This window comes from Rhincodon typus, chromosome 2 (genome assembly GCF_021869965.1).
Source record: "Rhincodon typus isolate 14 chromosome 2, sRhiTyp1.1, whole genome shotgun sequence".
NCBI lineage: Eukaryota > Metazoa > Chordata > Chondrichthyes > Orectolobiformes > Rhincodontidae > Rhincodon > Rhincodon typus.
Genome location: NC_063333.1, coordinates 22,880,733 through 22,904,684, shown reverse-complemented (window position 1 = coordinate 22,904,684; position 23,952 = coordinate 22,880,733). Strand labels below are relative to the sequence as shown.

The following is a 23,952-nucleotide window of genomic DNA, read 5'->3' as shown; positions in this document are numbered from 1 at the left end:
AGACAGATGACAAAGGCCAGGTTATGCTTTGGTATTAATTGAGTGATAAACATTGCCCGGACATCAGCAATGATGCCAATGAATAGTAAAATGGGGTTATTTACAGCCAGGGATCTTTTATAGTCACCTTAGAAAATAAACGGGACCTCGGTTTAACATCTCATCTGACAGACAGCACCTCTAATTGAGCAATACTCCTGTATGGCCCTTGACTTTTCTACCTAACATCTGGAATGGGACTTGAATCCAAACCTTGTGGTTCAAGGTGAGAATGTTACAAGCCGAGCCATGGTGACATTAATTTTTTTAAATCACATTTCATTCCAATAATTTATTATCGTATACTTTTTTAATTCTAAGTGTTATTAACTGAAAAATCAACAGAGTAAAATAAGTCACATAAAATGAGTGCATTTGACTGAAATCTTTTTTTCAACAAGTTATGATAGAATATTAAATTATACTTGTTTAATTCTGGCAGAAACTGTTGCATGCTTGGAATACATTTCAACAACATACCTTGCTGGTAGAAGCCTTGTAGGTTGTTTTCAGTTTTTGAGATAACTGGCTGGTACTGTGACTGGCTATACAAATACAATCAGAACTTCTGTCAACAATAGAGCATTGCATGCAAGACAGATACTGAGCCAGTTCTTAACCAGACTTGAGATGGCTATCAAACATTCATAGAAAGAAATAAAACATGAATTACCTTTTTTTAAACACCTTTCTCTACAGAGATGAAATCTGGTGCAAATTACCAAGATTTAAAAATATGCATACAAATCAATTGTTAAGATGGTGATGAATAAAATTTAAAAGCAAAAGTGATCATGAGGGGTGTGGGTGAGATTGCGAGTGGGGTGGCACGGTGGCTCAGTGGTTAGCACTGCTGCCTCACAGCGCCGGGGACCCGGGTTCGATTCCACCCTCGGGCGACTGTGTGTGTGGAGTTTGTACATTCTCCCCGTGTCTGCGTGGGTTTCCTCCGGGTACTCCGGTTTCCTCCCACAGTCCAAAGATGTGCAGGCCGGGTGGATTGGCCATGCTAAATCGCCCATAGTGTTCAGGGATGTGTAGATTAGGTGGGTTATAGGGGGATGGGTCTGGATGGGATGCTCTAAGACTAGGTGTGGACTTGTTGGGCTGAAAGGCCTGTTTCCAGACTGTAGGGATTCTATTCTATTGAAGTGCATCTTTTGTAAACAACACGCAATATAATTAGGTCAAAACAGCGTACATAAGGGAGGACAGTTAGACATTTAACATCACAATAACTTCACTTACTAAACAAAATCCTCTTGCATAGGGGATGGAAAGGAGTCATATCTATTGTTAATTCATAGTATAAAACGCAAGCAACCAGTTTAAAAAAAAATTCAATTTCCACCTCAACATGCAACTATGGCCTTTTCCAGCCTTGTCTGTCTCAAGCCCTTTAAGCTGTCATCAACAGGCTTCTGCCGATTACTTCATTTCATCGCTGAGAACAAAGCTTTCAGCTATCTTAACTTTCTGGAACTTTCTGCCAAACCTTATCCATCATCCCACAACGCCACCCCCGCAAACCCACCCAGAAATGACAAACAACAATGGCCCCAGCACCGATGTTATTACAGGTGAGTTGGAACTTTTTAATTCTACGTGCAATGTGGACATCACTGGCAAAGCTACCATTTGATGCCCATCCTCAATTGCCCTTGAACAGTGTGGCTTGCTAGGCCATATCAGGCAGCAGTTAAGAGTTCAATACATTGGTATTGGTCTGGAGTCCCACATAGGTCAGACTGGACAAGGGTGGTAGATTTTCTTCTCTGAAGAATGATTGTTTTATTGGTTCATGGGATTATAAGCATTGCTATCTGGGCCAGCATTTATCACCCATCCATAATTGCCCTCGAGAAAATAATGGTGAGCTGCCTTCCTGAACCACTGCAGTCCTTGGGATACTGGCACACCCACAATGTTGCTTGCGAATTTTAGGTTTTGAACCCAATAACACTGAAGGAACAGTGATACTGTTCCAAGTTAAGATGGTGTGTGGTCTGGAGTGAAACATACAGGTGGCAGTATTCTCATGCATCTGCTGCGTTTCTTCTAGCTGGTAGCAGTCACAGGTTTGGAAGATGTTGTTAGGGAGCCATGTTGTGACAATGCAGTGCAACTTGTAAACAGTACACACTGCTGCCACTTTATATCGGTGGTGAAGGAAGGGAATGGTGGACTGGGTGCCAATCAAGCAATCTGTTTTGTCCTGGATGGTGTCAAGCTGCTTGAGTGTTGTTGGAGCTACATTCATACAGGCAAGTGGAGAGTATTTTATCACATTCTTGTCATGTGCCTTCTAGGTGATGGACAGATGAGACAGAAAGCAAGTTGCTCCATGCTGAAAATATAGTCTCCAACTTGGCCTAGTAAGCCACAGCATATGGTAGGTCCAATTCAATTTCCAGTCAACAGTAACCATATCCCCAAACCAACTACAATGGGTAACTAGGGCAGCCACTAAATGTTGGTCTCACAAACTTGATTGAGTTTTTTGAGGACATAACCAAAATATCAATGAAGGCAAAGCAGTAGCCATTGCCTACATGGACTTCAGTAAAGCCTTTGACAAGGTTCCACGTGGTTGACTAATAAGTAAAGTTAGATCATATGGGATGCAGCGAGAGCTTGCCAACTGGATACAAAATTGGCTTGACAGGAGGAAACAGAGAATGGCGGTGGAGGATATTTTTTTGACTAGAGGCCTGTGAAATGGGAACCCAGGGTTCCATAGGGATCGCTGCTGAGTCCATTTTTGTTTGTCATCTATATAAATGATTTGGATGAGAATTTTGGAGGAATGGTTAGTAGGTTTGCAGATGACACCAAAATTGGTGGTGTAGTTGACAATGAAGAAGGTCTAAGATTACAAGGGGATCTTGATCAACTGGGCCAATGGGCTAAGGAGTGGCAGATGGAGTTTAATTTGGATAAATGCAAGGTATTGCATTTTGGTAAAATGAAGAAGGGCGGGACTTATACATTTAATGGTAGGGCCCTGGGTTGTCAAACGAAAAGACCTAGGGGTTCAGGTACGTAGAACTATGAAATTTGCATCACAAGTAGACAGGGTGGTTAAAGCTGTTTAGCACGCTTGTATTTATTGTTCAGACCATTCAGTACAGGAATTTGGATATCATGTTGAGGTCGTACAGGACATTAGTGAGGCCACTTTTGGAGTACTGTGTACAGTTCTGGTTGCACCCTTATAGGAAGGATATTATTCAATTGGAGAGGGTTCAGAAAAGATTTACCAGGATGTTGCTGCAATTGGAGGGCTTGAGTTATCGGGATATGCTGAGATGTTTTTTCACTGGACTGTAGGAGGTTAAGGGCTGACCTTAAAGAGGTTTATAAAAATCAGGAGCATAAATAAGGTGAATAGCAAAGGTCTTTTCCCTAGGGTGGAGGAGTTCAAAACTAGGGGGTTTATTTGTAAGGTAAGAGGAGAAAGATTTAAAAGCTAACTGAGGGGTAACTTTTTCACACAGAGGTGAACAGTGGTTCGTATGTAGAATGAACTGCCAGAGGAAGTGGTAGAGGCAGGTACAATTACATTTAAAAGACAGGTACTTGAATAGGAAAGATTTGGAGGGATATGGGCCAAATACGAGCAAACGGGACTAGTTTTAGTCTGGGAAACTTGGTTTGCATGGAAGAGTTGGACTGAAGGATCTGCTTCTGTGCTGTATGATTCTATGACTAAGCCAGCGACACCCACATTCCACCGTGAATAAAAAGACTTTAGCAGTGAATGTCAAGGGAAGTGATGAGATTCTTTTTTGTAAACAAGGTGGGTTTTTTGAAAAACTGATAATAGTTGCCATGACTGATTTATCTTCAAGATTTATTAATTAAACTTTAATACCCGTTGCTGAGATTTGAAACTATGTTCCCTGGGCATTAGCCTGGACTTCTGGATTACAAGTCCAGTAACATTACAACTACGGCACCATCTCTCCTCTTATTTAAATTGCAGTGAAATGAAATGTGTAATCACTGGAATGATACCAGCCATGGGACAATATAATTACATTAAGAAAACAATTCTCATCTTTCAGACTTTTAAAGGTATTTTAAAGATAACTGGAAATGCTGGATATCTAAAAGCTTGAAAGGTTTTATGAATAACGAGGGAATATAAATCTGGGATTAAGAATATAAAATCACAAGAAATAGGAACGAGAAGGGTCTTTTGGCCCATTAACCCTGCTTTACCATTCACGAAGGTGACTGATCGGATAGTGGTCTTAACCACACTTTCCTACCTACACTATGCCACTAGTCTCCGGTGTAAATCAAAAATTTGTTCAAAACAAACTTGAATGCATGTGATGACCCATCCTCCGCTGCTCTCTTTGGAAGAATATAAATGCAAAGTGAAAGATTGATGAATGTGATTAAACTATTTGGTAAACTTTAGGTATTTGGAAGAAAAAAAAATAAAATCACTAAATTTTCAGATTTGAATTCCATTTTCTGGCTTTTAGGATTCTCTAATTCTGTTTTGTTATATACGTATGGTATACATAGGTGAGAAAAATCACTCAAAGGCAAGTCAGTTATGTTTGTGCGCAACTTAGTGCACGAAACTGAGCCAAGCAAATAGCACACTATCATAACTTCAGCAACAAAAATTGTCATCCTTATCCATTATGCAATGCTGGGATCAATTTTACATTGGGGTTTCAAACCCATTCTTCAGTTTGTTGCTTTAATCTTCGATATCATTAGTTTATTCCCCCTTAATGATTGACTGAACTGGAACAGCTGTATAGTAACCCTTAATAGAAAGATCATTCTTTAACCTCTCGCTTTGCACTTATATTTTTCCAAGGAGAGTGGCAGAGAATGGGTCAGCGCATAAAATACCTTTAAAAAACTGGAAGATAAGAATTGTTTTCTTATCATAGTTACATTCGCTCACAGCTGGTATCATTCCACTGATTAAACACAGGACTCTTTCCACATTTCCAATATGCAGTCCAGAATGGGCTATTCAGGACATTCAAAAATGACTAGCACAACATGCTATGGTCTACAAGATTAACTTGCAAATGTAGGAAATGTTAAGTTCTACTAGTTCATACATTTAAATTCCTGAATATTTTTAATGAACACAATTAAAGGCTTCATTTTCTTCACCTTTTGCCTTCAGCTGTCCTTTGCTTAAATCTCCCCCATCCACTGTTTGACCTTCAGCTGTCAGACGATCATTCAAAGTTTCGACTTCTCTTCGCACTGTAAGATAAGGAGACAGATTGCGAATCCTCATTTCCCATGCAAAAATAATAAAATTGCTGTGGCTGTTGTTATTCAAGTAACTGTATGCAGATGATACTCACATTCCAAATTTTCAATGTACAAATTTTCGAACTCTCGTTCAATCTGTCCAAACAGCTCCAGCAAAGTTTGCCGAATTGATGTTGGTAGTTTGGAATCCTGCGGGAGAAAAAAAAATTAAGAGTCATTTGCTGGTTATTAACTTGAGCAGTACCTTAAAATATCACTCCCACTGTAGATTAATGATTTCAATTGGTACCGGAGGATTGCTACTTTATTTAGAATTCCAATGTTCTTTTGTTTTATGTGTATATCTGATGAAAAAGATTATTTCTCCTCCATAACTGAGCTAAGGTCTGCAGTGAAGAGGTATCACTGTATTTCAATGCAACAATTCTTAGAGGCAATAAATAGACTCTAAAAAAATGCCAGAGTGAAAAGATGAATTATTGAGATTTAAAACCAACTAAGTATTAGGTTCATTGTGAAATATTCACCAAATACATTCAAATATAAGAAGTGCACAGTTCATTTTGGCAGGGGGTGCAAGAGAAATCAGTCAACCATGTATTATAACAAAGGGATGTGATAATACATCATGATCAATTGTAGAGAGGCTTTTATGTTGATTAATCCTTTACACAAAAGCACTGCAATCAGGAAGAGGTTATTAACATATCATATATGGTATAGACAGAGCCAAGAAAAAAAATATTTTCAATTATCAGTTTAAATCGATACATGTAACTGCATATTTAAGCAACTGTTGAAAGTAGTACGAATTATGACATTTAGCACTCATTAGTATTATGCTGAGTCTAAAAAGGTCTTTGTTCCATCATGCCTCTTCAATGTCTACTGGCTTTATTCAAAACCACTTTGTTACCGATGTCTTATAATTAAAATTATAATCATGCCAAAAAATATTTGGCATGAAAATGCATTGAAAATTCACAAGGTCATTTTAATCGTTGAGAAGCTCAATTTGGTATGAATTGTCATCAAAGGCAGGACTCACCCAAAGCAAAAAGCCATTGTGTTTGAATTCAATAGTGTACATGCTCACTGTTAGATGCCCTCTCCCAATAACAGAGTGGAAACAGAACATAGTCTGAAAAACATGCCTAGAATGCAAGATTGTTTACCATTGAGCAAACATAAAATATAAAATACAGAAACTAGGCTAAGTGTAAATTGATTGTATTTAATTATTAGCAGGCAGTAGGAACTAACTAGGCGTTTACTTGCATCGTAAATAGGCACAAACTGAAACGGCAATTGAATCACTAGTTGTACATTTACAAAGCATTATTCTATGAACAAATGTATGTCACATGTGTAAAGATTGGTTCTAGTTCTATCATTCACTAACCGGCTTTCTGGAAGCGATCATTCCAGAGAAAAAAAGAATCAGCATGAAGTTAACAATCCTTACTTTCCAAACCTTGCAATCCAACCAGAACAGCCTGAAATGAATTATTGCTGATTACCCCGGGAATATTTACCACAAAAGGAAGAATGTATTCAATCAGGATTGGCGAGTTAATCAATGCAGGTTGGAGGAGCTGACGTTTTACAAGCATACTGGAAAACGCAGTGTAATTGGTCAGAAAATTTCAAACCAACCTTGGTTCAAAAACATTTCCACCCTAGGTCCACATATGGGGAGAATGTTTCGCTAGAAAATAGGAACAACTGGGTGAGAGCAGTAAAAGCCTGAAGTTGATCTCAATAAACGCCCAAAGGTATACTTAATGCTAATGAACCACAACCAGACGATGTTTTAAGCCACTAAGTCTCCATGTTCTGAAGTTCCTTCCTCATTCGTTATCATCCGAGCAAATGGCAATAATGCCCTTTAGAGAAGGAAACTGCCATCCTTACCTGGTCTGGCCTACAAGAGACTCTGGACCCACAACAGCGTGGTTGACTCTTAACTGCCCTCTGGGCAATAAATGCTGCCTAGCCAGCAATGCCCTCATCCCATGAATGGATAAAGAGAAAAAAATACTGTACACAGATCCCACAGCACAACCTGCCTCTTTAGGCCATAAGTTTTACTTCTCTTTTTGTTTACCACGGAGGTCAGTCACTGAACCTATTCACAAGAGGCTGCCAATGTATTTCTAACAAAAGGACATCATCGTTTATTACACAAAAGAAAACTAATTACACTAGAGAAGTATTGAAGCAATTTCATTGCAACCATCAGAAAGAATGATTTGGCCTTTTTAACACAGTCTTATCCTTACAGATACTCAAATCTCAGTGAAGAGCTTCTTGCTTAAATGGCATGGCTGTAACCTTGGTGCAAACTGTTTCAAATTCATTAAATATTATTTTCTTCAGTTAATGTCTCTCCCCGAGACCATTATGACTAACTGCTGATTCAGTTCAATCATTACTTAACATGCATTCCCAAAAATCAAGTCTTCAAGAGCTTTATACAATGCTTTTCCTCTCTGACACCTCTACAGCTATGTGGTTTTTGGGGGTATCTAAGTGACATCAAAGCACATCAGGAGGACTTCTTCCCAGTCCTGACTGCATTGAGACTGCTAATAACAGATCCTCTGCCATTATGGGCCTTGTTTCCCAGTATGAATCTGCTTCTGGCCTGTGTCTTCGCTCCCTTTTTAAGACTCAAGTCAGCAAACACCTTAACAATTCTTTCCCCAGGTGGCTTGCGGGTGATTTAACTGAAAGTACATGACTTCTTGTAAACAATGTTTTGAACTCAACGTTCAAATGATTTTGACCTGATAAGAAGTCAGATCTTCATAGAACTGGAAATCTAAAATCCATTTTTCCTCCACTTCCAAACCAAAATTCTCAAATAATTATAAATGAACAACCTTTGTAACTTGCTGGAAAAGCTCAGCAAGTCTGGCAGCATCAGATGCTGCCAGACCTGCTGAGCTTTTCCAGCAACTTTGTTTTTGTTTCTGATTTACAGCATCCGCAGTTCTTTCAGTTTTTAACCTTCATAACATATCTCCCTTTCAATTTTAAACCCCACCCTTTGACCAAACATTTCACAACCATTTCTAAATAATCATTCTTTACACATTGTTTAATGTTGAAATGACTACATAAATGCAAGTTGTTGGTGATTCCTGGTCAAGCAATACTTTATCCTTGCTTTCAAACTGCTCCATCACCCCAATGACTCGATCAAAATTCAACAGAGCTAATTTTAAGCTCCTCAACTCAACATGTATAATGCAAATTTTTTTTTTTATTATTTGAGACATTCAAATGCCTCTGCAGTTAATATCATTTATGATGCACGTGGCAATTTTGTTACAAAGTTTGCAGCCACTGCACATGATTCAATTTGAGATCAGTTATAGGTAGAAATGACTGTAATGTGCATTGCAATCTCACACCTCCAACAGAGCCAGCAGCTTTTCTGACCAGAGTGAAGGATTCTACACAGCTAGCTGATCAGTGTTGCAGGTACTCTTTTGTGATTACTAGCAGATATGGGATTTACATTCATTATTGAAGTCGCTGAAAATGTGTATTGCTCAAGATTTGATCACAAGTATTTGAACAACTGTTTTAACATTTTATGACTTTTTAAAGATTTCCATGTATAAGTGCATCATTTCATGAAACTTTAGTTTTATTTGTAAAGAGAAAGCAAATTATTTGACTTTCCACAGACAATGCCATTGGAGATACAGGAGTAGCTACGGCAGACAAATGGCACAGGATTCTTCCACAAAGGAACATAAGCTGATAATGGTTATATCCGTTCAAAAATGGAAGTTGTTTGTCTTTGCAAAGGTAGTGTGAAAATTGACTTATTGAATGCTTTCAAACTCACAGCGACGGCACATGAGATAGTTTTGGCAAATAGGGTTAAGGAAAATCCAAAGGGATTCCACAAATAGATTAAGGACAAAAGGGTAACTAGGCCGAGAAGAGAGTCCCTTAAAGATCAGCAAGGCTGCCTAAGTGTGCAACCACAGGAGATGGGGTAGATACTAAATGACTATTTTGCATCAGTATTTAGCATGGAGAAGGATATGGAAGACAGAGAATGTGGGGAAATAAGTACAACATCTTGAAAATGTCTGTATTACAGAGTAAGTGGTGCTGGATGGCTTCAAGGTGGATAAAAGGTGGATAAATTCCAGGGACCTGATCAGCTGTACCCTAGAACTCTGTGGGAAGCTAGGGAAGTGGTTGCTGGGCCCCTTGCTGAGATATCTGTATCCTTGATGGCTCAGGTGAGGTGCCAGAAGACTGGAGGTTGGCTAACGTGGTGCCACTATTTAAGAAACATGGTAAGGAAAAGCCAGAGAAGTATAGACTGGTGAGAGATAGCAGGAACTGCAGATGCTGGAGAATCTGAGATAACAAGGTGTAGAGCTGGATGAACACAGGGTCGAGGCCTGAAACATCAGCCTTCCTGCTCCTCTAATGCTGCTTGGCCTGCTGTGTTCATCCAGCTCTACACCTTGTTATCTATAGACTGGTGAGCCTGACATCAGTGGTGGGCATGTTGTTGGAGGGAATCCTGAGGGACAGGATTTACAAGTACTTGGAAAGGCAAGTACTGATTAAGGATATCCAACATGGCTTTGTGTGTGGGAAATCGTGTCTTACTAACTTGATTGAGTTTTTTGAAAAAGTAATGAAGAGGAGTGATGAGGGCAAAGCAGTGGATATGATCTACATTGACTTCATTAAGGCTTTTGACAAGGTTCCTCATCACAGACTGGTTAGCAAGGTCAGATGACATGGAATACAGGAAGAACTAGCCATCTGGCTACAGAACTGGCTGGAAGGTAGAAGACAGAGGGTGGTGGTAGAATGTTGCTTTTCAGACTGGAGGTCTGTGACCAGCAGTGTGCCACAAGGATCCGTGCTGGGTCCATTGCTTGTCATCATTTATATAAATGATTTGTACGTGAATATAGGAGGTATCGTTAGTAAGTTTGCAGATGACACCAAAGTTGGTGGTGCAGAGTGGTCAGCAAAGAAGGTTAGCTCAGAGTACAGTGATCAGATGAGCCAAGGAGTGCCAGATAGCATTTCATTTAGATTAATGTGAGATGCTACATTTCGGAAAGGCATCAGGGCAAGATTTATACACTTGATGGTAAGATCCTGGGGAAGTGTTGCTGAACCAGGAGACCGTGGAGCGCAAGTTCATAGTTCCTTGAAAGTGGAGTCGCAGGTACAAAGGACAGTAAAGAAGGTGTTTGGTATGCTTGCTTCTATTGGCCAGTGCATTGAGTATAGGAGTTGGGAGATTATGTTGCGGCTGTACAAGACATTGGTTAGGCCACTTTTGGAATACGGTGTGTAATTCTGGTCACCCTGCTATTGGATGGATGTTTTGAAACTAGAAAGGGTTCAGAAAATATTTACAAGGATGTTGCCAGGGTTGGAGGGCTTGAGCTAATATGAGAGGCTGGTGCACTATTTTCCCTGGAGCGTCAAAGGCTGAGGAGTGACTTTATAGAGGTTTAGAAAATCATGAGGGGATAGACAAGGTCTTTTGCCTGGGGTGGGGGAATCCAAAACTAGAGGGCACAGGTTTAAGGTGAGAGGGGAAAAAATTAGAGGGACCTACTGGGCAACGTTTTCACCCAGAGAGTTGTGCATGTATGGAATGAGCTGCCAGAGGAAGTGGCGGAGGCTGGTACAATTACAACACTTAAAAGGCATCTGGATGGGTAAATGTGTAGGAAGGGTTCAGAGGGAGATGGGCCAAATGCTGGCAAATGGGACTAGATCAATTTAGGATATCTGGTCAGCATGGATCAGCTGGACTGAAAGGTCTGTTTCCATGCTGTATATCTCTACAACTTTATGATCACCAACAAATTGACAAAAAGAAATAGAAAGAAATAAAAAGAAAGTAGAATAGCTACGAATATTGAGTCAAATTGCAAGAGTTTTTACAAGTATACAAAGAGAGGTAAACGTTGGTCCCATAAAAGAGGGAAAATTTCTTGTAGGGAACAAGCCAGAGATACTGAACAAAGGACCCAGCAAAAAGCACAAATTATAGACCAGATAGAGAGGGTAACGTAGTGAAGAAAAAAAAAGTGATGTTGATAGATCTAAAGGAAAGAGGACAGTGAGAACTGTTATGATGTCAGCTAACATGGGAGACATGAAGGATTGTAACATGGTCAGACTTTTCATAGGAATAGGCTGTAGTGACTTTCATGAGAGAAAAATTAGAAAGAATAAGAGGAGATCTCAGGGCTATAGCAAGGTCGAACTTTGAGCAATGTGAGACTTATGGGTTGGAGTAAGGTACAATAAGGTAATGAACACGTGGTATCAGTTTTCATAACAAGAAAATCCATAAGCTTGTGGCATGTATTGTTAAACAAAAGAGTTAAGAGAATGGTTAATGGCTGTTTCAGGTAATGATTAGTGACAGATTTTCTTCCAGGATGACCTTGAAAAGTGGTCAGTTTTAATGAACCACTGCACTCTTACCATTTTTTTTTATTCAATGCATCATAGAAAGTATTCTATCCAGATGTAACAAGGCTTGGTATGACAAATGCTCTGGCCAGGGCCATAAGAAACTACAGCTAGTAATAAACACAGCCCAATCCACCACGCAAACCAACCTTCCATCCATTGACTCCATCTATACTTCTCGCTGCCTCGGAAAGGCAGCCAACATAATTGAAGACCCCTGCCACCCCAGTCATAATCTCTTTCAACCTCTTCCATCGGGCAGAAGACACAAAAGCTTAAACATACGTATCAACAAATTCAAGAACAGCTTCTTCCCTGCTGTTATTAGACTTCTGAATGGACCTCTCAAATTTCAAGTTTAATGTTGACCTTGCTCTTTGTGTACCTTCTCTGCCGCCATAACATTGTATTCCTCGCTCTGTTCTATTACCCTTATGAACTTGGTACGGTTTGATCTGCCTGTACTGCATGCAAAACAAAACTTTTCACTGTACCTAGGTACGTAATAAATTAAATCATTACCCGCTAATGCTTTACGTGGTCTTGTTCTGTCTGGTGATGCATGGTTAAAATATTGGTTCACGAACATTAATGTTTATGAAATTTTAATACAATTGTAAAGGTGGCAAAATTGAAAACGATTACAGATTTTAATATAGATGGAACTTTTCCACAGACTGAATAAATTTCAACATGAATGTTATTAATCCCTCCTGTATGCTGATCTGTTCCATGTGAGATATACTATATATTTACCATCAAGACTAACAAATTAACCATTTCTGAACCGTTGCAGCATTCCAGTTAGATCAGCAGTGGTAAAATCCATCTTAAGGAATGAACAGTGAGGTTTCTTAGGGATTGGCAATCAATGGCCAATATTTTATATTCAATGCAAATGAAAGGGGAGCCATTGAGGGTTATAGGGGTGTGGGGTTTAAATGGAGGATTGGAATGCAGAAAGCAGAATTTTTGGAGTATGAGTAATTTTTTAAAAGATGGGGTTCAGATTTAACTTCTGCAGTAATGCTGCAGCAAGAGGAGGATTTGGGTATGTACAGCAAAAAGTGACATTGTTTGCATTGATTCAGCCAGATTTAACAGCGGACTCTCAAATATCTGACTCAAAAATTGGAGGGTGCAAATGGTTATTGTATAAGGAACTGAATTATATACATCTAATAATATGGTGAACCAATCTGGAAAAGCAATACTCAAAAACAACACATATTACAGATAAGAAACCTGTATTTGTGTACAAAAGTAGAATATCAATCTGACTCAGTACCACCCCTCCCATCACAAGCACAGAGAATTCAATGCACAAACATTTAAATTGGAAATTATTAGTTGGAGCTATTATGACTTGGCTTTGCACACAAGTAAGTCTCAAGGTCGTAGATTAAAAAGATTATTTAACATAGTAAATGTTTATAAATTCATGCATAAGTACATATTCCCACCATCTGCACATATCGATAAAGAATTTGCCAAATTAAAAATTGCTTTTCTTGTTCAAGCTTAACTTTTCGAAGTTCAGAAATAAGCTAGCATACCATTTTTATGGTTACTCATCAAAAGCAACAGTCTTCCAGCAAGCTATATAACTCAGCATTTTGAGGTTGGTTGGCTCGTCGAGCTGGTTTGTTGTTCCGCAGACGTTTCGTTACCGTGCTTGGTAACATGCTCAGTGCAGCCTCCGATGAAGCGTCGGTGTGTTTTCCCGCCTGGTTTTTAAACTCTGGGGTCCGTTGCGATGGATTGCCTCACTTCCGGGTTTCCTCCGTAGTGGAATGTATATGGGGTCGAGTTCAATGTGTTTATTAATAGCATGTTTCGTGGAGTGCCATGCTTCCAGGAATTGTCGTGCTTGTCACTGCCTAGCCTGTCCCAGGATCTTGGTGTTGTCCCAGTCGAAGTCGTGGTTCTCCTTGTCCATGTGATTGAGATGAGTGAGTATCGGTCGTGTCTTTTTGTAGCCAGTTGGTGTTCATGTACTCTTGTTGTTAGTTTCCTTCCTGTTTGTCCGATGTAGTGTTTCTCGCAGTCTCTGCAGGGGATCTTGTAGATGACGTTGGTCCTGTCCATGGTGGGGAGTGGGTCTTTAGTTCGGGTGAGCACTTGTCATAGGGTTGATGTGGGCTTGTGTGCCACTCTGATTCCCAGCAGTCGTAGAAGTCTTGTGGTGAGTTCTGACGTGTTCCTGATGTAGGGTAGTGTGATGAGTGTGTCGGGGCGTGTAGAATCTTTCTGATGCTGTTCCTGTAGGCATCTCCTGACCCAGTTCTTTGGATATCCATTATCTTTGAACACTTGCAAGAAGTATTCTTCTTCCTCTTGGCGTATTTCCATGTTGCTGCAGTGTGTTGTTGCCCTTTGTTGCAAACACTATTTAAAAGTAACGAAACGTCTGCGGAACAACAAGCCAGCTCGGCGAGCCAACCAACCTCAACACCCATAACCCGAGCAACAGATCTACTCCAAAACCTTAGAGAACTCAGCATTTTTCCAGACTTATTGGTTCACAGAGCTTTACCAAATTAAAAACATGTAAATGTGCCAAACCAAAATCAAATTTCAATTTAAAACGAAGAAAAGACACTAACATGCATGACAGTATTAATCCCCTACCCCTTCAAAAACAGATTTCTCTCTTACCTCCATTCTTATCCCACGTCAAAGCTAAAGGAATTTAACCAGAACAAGACAAATGCGTGAGCAGGTAGAGTCCTTAAAACAATTTAACAAGGAAACACCTAAGAATTAAATAATTTTGCATTACTACTCTAGGCTTCAATTTACAGTGAAGAATTTCGCCCTGTTATAGCAAGCATTACAAACAACAGACAACGATCAATGGATAAATGCCTAGGTCAAATCTAACTTAGCTATTCTCTATTCAGTCACCACCATATGTAAACACATTGAAAATAGCAATTAGCAAACATCACACTCTCCTTTCTTTCTGAGCTGCTGATTCATGTAGTTGAAGGGGAAAATCACCTTAGTAACCAATATTAATGAAAGCATTCAGCAGGACTGAAACAGAAGCACATTACTCACTGACTTTGCACAGGTTAGTGTTTTACACCAAACTGTCACAGCAAACAAGAGAGTTGAGTTTTTGAAAAATCAACTAAATTTCCCAATATGTCAGTGCTATTGGGTAGAAATGCATTGTTTTAAATTATATTTGAAGGATCTTTTAGAAGATTACTTATACGTACAAATTATCACAACATTTTTCCCATTTCAAAATAAAATCAGCTGTAAATCAAAGTCAAATCTCAGAAAATACAGTCCAAGTAAAGTATCTCATTTAAAAAAAATGTTTTTATGCAGCACGTTTCGTGTAAAACAAAACTCCCAAATCACTTCTCAGGAGTATAATCAATGAAAACAGACATTGAGACAAATAAAGGAAATATTAGGAGAAAAGGACAGTGGTTAAGGGAACACAGTTCAATGCCTAAATGTTTGAAAGCAAGATAGGCAATGAGAGTGGGAGATGTGAAAGGTGTTAGCTACAGAAACAAAGCTTTTAGAAGACTATATACCTTGATGAAGCTTCACAGAATGGGTTTGCAAGATCACAAAAGGATTTGGACACAAAGCTGAGAGTTATAACTTGGTCACATTTTGTTGCTGCGATTCAAAGTAGGTCAGTAGATTCAGTGTTAGTTAGGATACGAGTTAAGAACTTCACAAGCTTAAATCCAAGGGAGTCGGGAAGATGCAGAAACTGGAATTCTTTACTCCAGAACTGATGTAAAGTTGGATGAAATTTTCAGTAGCAATAGGAATGAAAATTGCATGATATTTCTGATAAAAAGCTAATGATGTTAGAAACACTACCTGGGATCAAACTGGACAACAAACCTGATAACATACTGCTGTAGCCCAAGATAGAGGTGGGGGCGGCGAGATGGAAATGGAGTGAAGGAACAGAGGTTGCAGACGTGAGATGAAAATAATGCCTCTCGTGTTCCCAATGCTTAAGTTAATGAAATTGTCTGGCATTTAGATGTCTTTCAAGTATATCAAGAGGAATCTACACACAACTGTTGTAAGCTCATCGATGGACCATCCCAAAGAGTTGGTTGTGGGCATACTGGAATGAGATGCCCAACACAACGGGAGTACATTTAAGTGATAGACAATAAAATATTGAGCAAACCTTCAAAGACTGATCAATGACCAAAATAATTTCATTCCATCATTTTCAAATAGCCCACCTGGATTATTTCTAAAGGTGAGGGGATTCACCTCCAACCTGCTGCAAATGGTCTTGGGTGCACACAAAGTTCCCTTTCGCAGGGATCTCTTGAGAAGAGAAGTACTAACACAGACAATTCTTTTCGCGAGCTACAAATACAAGACCCTTGGACTTCATCTCACAGCATTTGGGTCAGTACGATGGACACACACAGAGAGCTTCACTGACAGGAACAGCCAAAACACCTGATAACCCATCAATAGGTGATTTAAGATTGTTGCAAGGTACAGCAAATGGATAAAATAACATTGTATCCCTATGTATACTATGACTTTAATTTACTGGCAATTCATGCGCAGACCAGACCTTGCAATTACTCAGTCACACAGTTGAATAATTGATATACCATCATCCAGTAGAATGATGCTTTGAACTCAGCTGAAACATAGGATCTTTAATCAAGCTACTTTTCTTCTCTTTTTATTGCAAAATTTTGCACACATCCAACAAATCAATCATCTTTCCAATATGTGCTGATCAGCAGAGGAGCCCCACAGCTTAGTCAAATAGAAAGAGACCAAATAAAAGGGGTTGCTGAGAGGCATAGAAATTATTAGATAATCACCCTGCGTAATACAAAGAGATGGACTTGTTGATTAAACATCACAATCTATTTATTTCTTTTAATCTCAAACAGACCCAAATATAAACTGATCAAACAAGTGTTTTGGAGCAGTTTTGAATCCAATATCATCTGTTCATTCCAAGCATGCTATACTTACGATATGTCATGTCACTAACTGTACACTGCAATCAATTTCTTTTTCCTGAAAAATGAATTCAGCCATTTCCTAAGGGATCTCCTAATATAGACTTAACATTTATTTACTGAAACAATGCTTGCACAGATTATTTTTCAACTTACTCCTTCATAGGCCCTCTTGGTCTGCAGAGGGGGATGAGAGAACATAGATCTTTGCTGGGTAAGCAAAAACTAGAGAAATACTGAGATAGAAACAGCAACTTGAAGACAAAGTTTTGCTCCTATTATTGCATGTTGTTTATCTTTCACACAAACAGTACTTCCACTTCTATTTATCCACCATGTTCATATATTCATTTATTCCCCTTTCCTTTAATCGCACATCAAAGTTGTTCTTAAAGGAACAAAATGTCTGATCCAATCACTAACTGCAGAATTGTATGCTAAGCTTCATAACCACTTATGTTTTGTACAGATCATTTTTTGTCCCAATTTTTCTACAGTTAGTATTATGATCAGGTCCCTTCAAAGCTTTCCCCACAGTAGACTGTATGAAAATGCATCACCTCATTTTTTGACAGATTCTACTTAGTACATATCCTCATTGTATCAAATAACCCCTTGCAAATCCCTTGAAAATTAATAATACCATCTAAATTAGCATCAACTACAAATTATGACACAACTCCCCCAGACTTAAAATCAAGATCTGTAGGAACCCGCTTTTAACTACTTTTGGTTTCTCCTTTCTAATCACTTCTTCATCCAATTTTTTAACCTTTTCCATGTTCTATCCCACTTAATCCTCCTTAAACGTTGCCAGCATTGTACGTTATAGAATGCTTCACAAAGTCAATTCATTCCACAATAACAGCATTTCTTCCTTCGACCTTATTTCTCAGATCCCCAAAAATCGAGTAGGTTTACCAAGCAAGATTTTCTTTCTGAAATGTGTCATTTCTAATTATTTTCTCTTCAACAATTCTTTTTTAGTTAATGATTCCAAAGCTTTCCTTCGCACAAAACTGAAGTAAATCCTGAAAGTAGGTATGAAGATGCCTACTTTCTAGTTTTCTGGCACACGCACTCCCTGTCACTAAAATGCTTTCTCACTTCTATTTCTCAGCTCACTTGAAAATACTGGGATCAGTAGGAGTAATATATCAATAATGGTTAAGAAAATTACAGGTTCAATCTCCTTTCTAAATGCACCAAATTCAGCCAAAGAGCAGTATAAACACTGAATCATGTAATCAATGAGGGAAGGAAGAGGTGGGGAAAAATTTTAAAAGGTTAGATTTTTTTATAATCCCCTATCTTAACTCAACAACATTAACTGAAAGTGCATCTATGCTTAGATCAGGTGAAAGAACATCCCATGGGAAACCATCTAAACTTCATACATCTTATTTAAATCCACGACCCATATTAGTGACTAGTCAACCAAGGGAATAGGGTCTTTATATTCTGACCGAAAAGCTGTACTGCCCTTCATCTTTGCACATCTTTTTTGCTTTAAGTTTGATGCTTTTCATAACTTACTAAGTTTACTATGGATGGCGCCAAGGGCCACGCCAGTATTTTTAAATTGTTGATCAGCCTATGTCTTTGCATTTTCTTAATTGTCATGCATACTAGTGGTTGTAGATTAAGTTAGGTTGGAGGGAGGTAAAAGCTGCTTCATGTTTACAGGCTTTCACAAAAATGAGTAAGTGACTCAGTACTGTAGTGAGTCCTGATTTCAGCATGTTCTAAGGTGAAGAAAATCAGAAAAACCATGTAGAAACAAGAGGAACAACAGAGGAAATATCAGTAAAACAATAACCACAATTGTATCAGTATGAAGGAAAGTATCAAGGAAGAGAGAGGGAAGATGGATCACAAGATTAGCTAATCTTATTTCCTGTGTTAGCGTACAATACAACAAACATGCTAGAAAGCCTCTTCAGAGCAGGATTCAAGCCTTGGACAAACTTGGAATTTACAGAAAAAGATACCTGCTGAGAGGAAGTACAACTTGGTACAAGAATGCACACCGAAATATAACAGAGCTCAGACACTGTAACATGGTTCTCTGATTATAGACTTTAATAAAAACACCCACATTTATATACTATCTTAGCAGATCTTTACGATGTTCCTAAGAGCTTCAGAGTTTTGAAGTGTAATCACTATTATTACTCAAGTACACATGGCAGTTAACTTTCATGGAACCAGCAAATGAGATTTAAAATAAACAGATGATCCAATGCAGATGCTGTGGTTAAAAGTAAAATGTTAGCTAGGACATCGAGAACTTCCTGTCCTCACAAAAATATTCCACAAACAAGCAAGAAAGGCCTTGGTGTGATATCCTATGTTAAAGGCAGCATGCTTGACGATGCAGAACATCCTAAATACTACACTATATACTTTTCAGGCCTTGAAGTGCAGTTTTAGCTTATAAATTTCTAACTCAGAGCCAAGAAATCTACCCCAAATCTAACAACAACTTGTATTCAGAAAGCACCTTTACATAAAGTATCCAAGGCATTTGCAGGATTGTATAAGCAGAACTTGGCACACGATCGCCTATGTCAATGTTAGGGTGGGTGATCAAAAGTTTGATCAAAGAGATAGGTTGTAAGGAGCATCTTTAAAAAACCAAAAGAAGGTACCAATGTGGAGATATTTAGGGAAAACATTCCAGAGGTTTCGACAAAAGTTGAGAGTTTAAGATCAGTGATTCTCAAGAAACAGGAACTAGGAGTGACATGTTTGGAAGGAGTTGTGGAAGTAACCTTGGTGAGCTTCAGCAGTGCATCTTGTAGATGGTACACGTGGCTGCCGCTGTCTGTCAGTAACGATGGGAGTGAATGTTGAAGGTGGTGGATGGATTACTAATCAAGAGGGCTGCTTTGTCCTGGATGGTGTCAACTTTCTTGAGCATTGTTGCAGCTGCACACATCACAGTGCCCAGTATTCCAGCTCATTCCTGACTTGTGCCTTGTGGATGGCAGTTACAAACTGAGATAACAGAAGGGGAGTTACTAACCTCCGATCTTCTTTGTATTTATGTGGTTTGTCTAGTTCAGTTTCTGGTCAATGATAATCCCCACAATGTTGATAGTGAGGGATTCAGTGATGGCAATGTCACTGAAAGTCAAGGGCCAACGATTACATTCTCTCCTGTTGCAGATGGTCATTGCCAAGCACTTAGAAAAATAGAAAATAGAAAAAAATAGGAATGGGAGTATGCTATTAATCCCTTCCAGCCTGCTCTGCCATTCAATACGTCAATGGTTGATCACTTGTATGCTGCGAATGTTGCCTGCCAATTATCAGCCCAAGCTGGAGATTGTTCATGGTGCATCTGGACACAGACTGCTTCAGCCTTGGAGGAATTGCAAATGGTGTTGAACATTGTTCTTTGATGACTGCACATAAAATCAGAGTCAAAGTCACAGAGCGTGGAAACAAGCCCTTCAGTCCAACTCGTCCATGATGACCAAGTTTCCTAAACTGAACTAGTCCCATTTGCCTGCATTTGGCCCATATCTGTCTAAACCTTTCCTATTCATGTACCTGTCCAAATGTATTTCAAATGTTGTAACTGTACCTGGATCTACCACTTCCTCTGGCAGTTGATTCCATACACACACCACCCTCTGCGTTGAAAAAGTTGCCCCTCAGGTCCTTTTTAAATCTATCCACTCTCACCTTACAACTATGCCCTCTAGATTTGAACTCCGCCACCCTAGGAAAAAGACCTTGGCTATTCACTTTATTTATGCCCCTCATGATTTTATAAACTTCTGCAAAGTCACCCCTCAGCCTCCTGTACTCCAGGGAAAAGGTCCCAGCCGATCCGGCATCTTCTTTTAACCCAAGTCCCCCAACCCCGGCAACATCGTTGCAAATCTTTTCTGTATCCTTTCCAATTTAATAATATCCTTCTTATAGCGGGGTTAAAAGAACTGTATGCAGTACTCCAAAAAAGGCCTCACCAAAGTCATGTATAGCCGCAACATGATGTCCCAATTCCTATACTCAATGGTTTGACTAATGAAGGCAAGCCACCAAACACTTCCTTCACCAACTTGTCTACTTGTGATGCTACTTTCAAGGAACTATGTACCTGAACACCTAGGACTCTCTGTTCAACAACACTCCCCAGGGCCCTACCATTAACCGTGTAAGTCTTACCCTAGTTCATCCAACTCAATCTTCCACTCCTCGGCCCATTGGCCAAGTTGATCAAGATCCCATTGTACTCTTGGATAACCTCCTTCACTGTCAACTATACCACCAAATTTCTTGTCATCCGTAAACTTACTCATCATGCCTCCTATATTCTTGTTCAAATCGTTTATATAAATGACAAACAACAGTGGACCCAGCACCAATCCCCGTGGAACACCACTGGTCATGGGCCTGCCATCTGAAAAACAACCCTCTGCCACCACCCTCTGTCTTCTATTATTAAGCCAATTTTGCATCCAGTTGGCTAGTTCTCCCTGGTCCTATGTGATCTAACCTTACTAACCAGTCTACCATGTGGAATCTTGTCGAAGGCGTGGCTAAAGTCCATATAGACAATGTATACCACACTGCTGGCAAAGGAGAGGTCATTGACGAGTCAGCTGAAGACAGTTACGGTTCAGACATGACCCTAAGGAACTCCTGAAGAGATGCCCTGGAGTTTAGATGATTCACCTCCAATAACTACAACCATTGTGCTGGATATGACTCCCAACCAATGGAGATTTTTCCCTCAATTTCCACTGACCCCAGATTTGCTAGGGTTTTCTGATGTCATCTTCAGTCAAATGCTGTGTCAATGTCAGGGGCAGTCACTCTTACTTCACCTCTGGAATTCAAGCTCTTTTGCCATGTTTGGAGCAAGGGTTAATGAGGTCAGGAAATAAGTACTAAAAACAGAAATTGCTGGAAAAGCTCAGCAGGTCTGGCAGCATTTGGGGAGAAATCAGAGTTAATGTTTCAGGTTGAGTAACCCTTCCTAGTTCTGAGAAAGATTCACTTAACCTGAAATATTAACTCTGATTTCTCTCCACAGATGCTGCCAGACTTGCTGAGCTTTTCCAGCAATTTATGTTTTTGTTTCTGATTTACAACATCTGCAGTTTTTTTTTGGTTTTTACAGGAGATAAGTAACACTGGCAGAACCCAATGTAAGCATCTGACACATTATTCCTTAGCAAGTGGCGCTTGTGAGCCCTGGCAAAAACCACTTCTGTCACTTTGCTGATCTTCAATTGTAGACTGATATGTTGCTAATTGGTGGAACTGTCTTGCTTTTTGTGAACAGGACTTAGCTGGGCAATTTTTCACAATACTGGGCAGATGCTAGTATTGTAGCTGTACTGGAATAGTTTTGCTGAGGAGCACAAGTCTTTCGTACTATTGTTGGGAATGATCTCAGTGCCCACAGCCTTACAACAGTCAGGGCCTTCAGCCTCTTCTTGATATCACATTGAGTTAATCAAACTGACAGAAGACTGATGGTATGGAATTTGGGAGGAGGGCAACATGGATTATCAACTTGGCATTTCTGAAGATGGATGCAAATGTCTTTTGTTCTGATGTGCCAGGCTCCCACAACACCAAGAATGGGGATTTTTGTGAAGCCTCCTCCTCCTAATCATTATTTATCTTGTCAATTACCATTCATGACATTCACACTTAGGTCTGATCCGTTCTTTGTGGAACTGTTTTGCCCTGGCTACTGCAGTTTTGGATGACAACAAGTTTAGGGAGCGTAAAATAAGAGAGGATGGCCAGGCATGCATTAGAATGGCAAGTGGACAGGTAAAAAAATGTCATAAACGAAGTGATGAGCTGCAGTAGGGGCCAGGTCAAATACTTATCAATGTACGTTTTTAAGCTGGGTACATTAGAAAACCTTCAGGGCAGCTGAAAGGGAATTTAATATGAAACACCTGATGGATGTATAGTGTGATCACATCAACCTGAGATGCTACAAGTTGTGAAATACCAGCAGAACAGACCATTTTAAGGATCAAATAATATTGTCATTGACTTAGTGCAAATGCACAAGATATCACTGAGGAATTTCTAGTGCAAATAAGTTCATTACAGGGGGTTCTGCTATAATGTGTGTTTCCGGCAACACGAATTGGCTATAACACAACTGACAAATAGGGGAACCCTATTTCTAAAATGCAAATTTGTGTTGGCTAGAACACGATTCCATCGAGTACACGTCAACATCACAGGCTTTGACAAAGGAAAATTTCTTTCCTTGCAGATGGTGTAAATATTTAGAGTAAATCATAATGAGCTCATTTGAAAGATGTAATTGGATTGTATGTCATAAACCTCAAAAATAACATGACATAGAGAACATTCGTTAAGAAAATACGTGAAGTCTTAGTTTGAAGAGTTTATGCTGAACACATTAAATGCAAAAAAATGAAGTATAGTTTAAAATGAGTGCTGTTAAAACATGCAGCTGTGTGTGTAGTATTTTTGCCTAGATTTTGTTACATAGTTAATATGCAAGAACTTTTGAACTTGCTCATGTAAATCATTTATACCAAAAGTTGTCTTTGAATACAATGTCACTCAAGTTTATAACACAATTAACTTCAATGCTAATGGACTACATAGGAAAGAAAGGTCAGGTTCCTCTGCTTCACTTACCTGAAAATCTATCCAGAAGTCTGTGCCGATGGAATGTCAGGTCAGATCAGCAATGGGCTCGGCTGTGATGCAGGCTATGTTGCAGGTGAATAGATTTTATTTGATTATAAATGTCAAGGCTCACACAAGTGACAGGCATGGTGCCAATATTTGTAGGAGAGTGGTGAGGAAGAATTTTGAGTGATTTTGAGTAATAGTTTTTGGTAGTCTGTCCCTAACACTGCTTTTCCCATTTGCCCCGTTATTTCTATAGCATGATTTTCTCCGAAGCGATGTTGAGCTGGAATGCAACTACCGCGTTATAGTAGAACCGCCTGTATTGCTAAACAACTTAATTGCTTAATATTCCCTGAAACAAATGAAGCTCAAGATTTTGATTAGTGGTAATCTGATGTTTTTCTATTGTATTCAAATAGCAAGCAAAATGGTCTATATTCACCCACTTGTGACATAAATCAATACATACTTACTAAATTATCCAATGATATTAGATCAAAAGCAACACCAAAACCAACAATTCAAA

General features: G+C 39.3%; 1 protein-coding gene across 1 annotated transcript in view; it reads right to left on the bottom strand.

Moving 5' to 3' along the window:
* Positions 1–23,952, bottom strand: part of wdr37 (WD repeat domain 37) — a 121,624-nt gene that overhangs the window by 74,262 nt on the left and 23,410 nt on the right. Inside the window, exons 3-5 of the mRNA XM_020530920.2 lie at positions 5,391–5,487; positions 5,191–5,286; positions 520–584 (exon numbers count right to left, since the gene is read on the bottom strand). Of these exons, the coding sequence (XP_020386509.1) occupies positions 520–584; positions 5,191–5,286; positions 5,391–5,487 (258 nt within the window). The remainder of the gene's footprint in view (positions 1–519; positions 585–5,190; positions 5,287–5,390; positions 5,488–23,952) is intronic.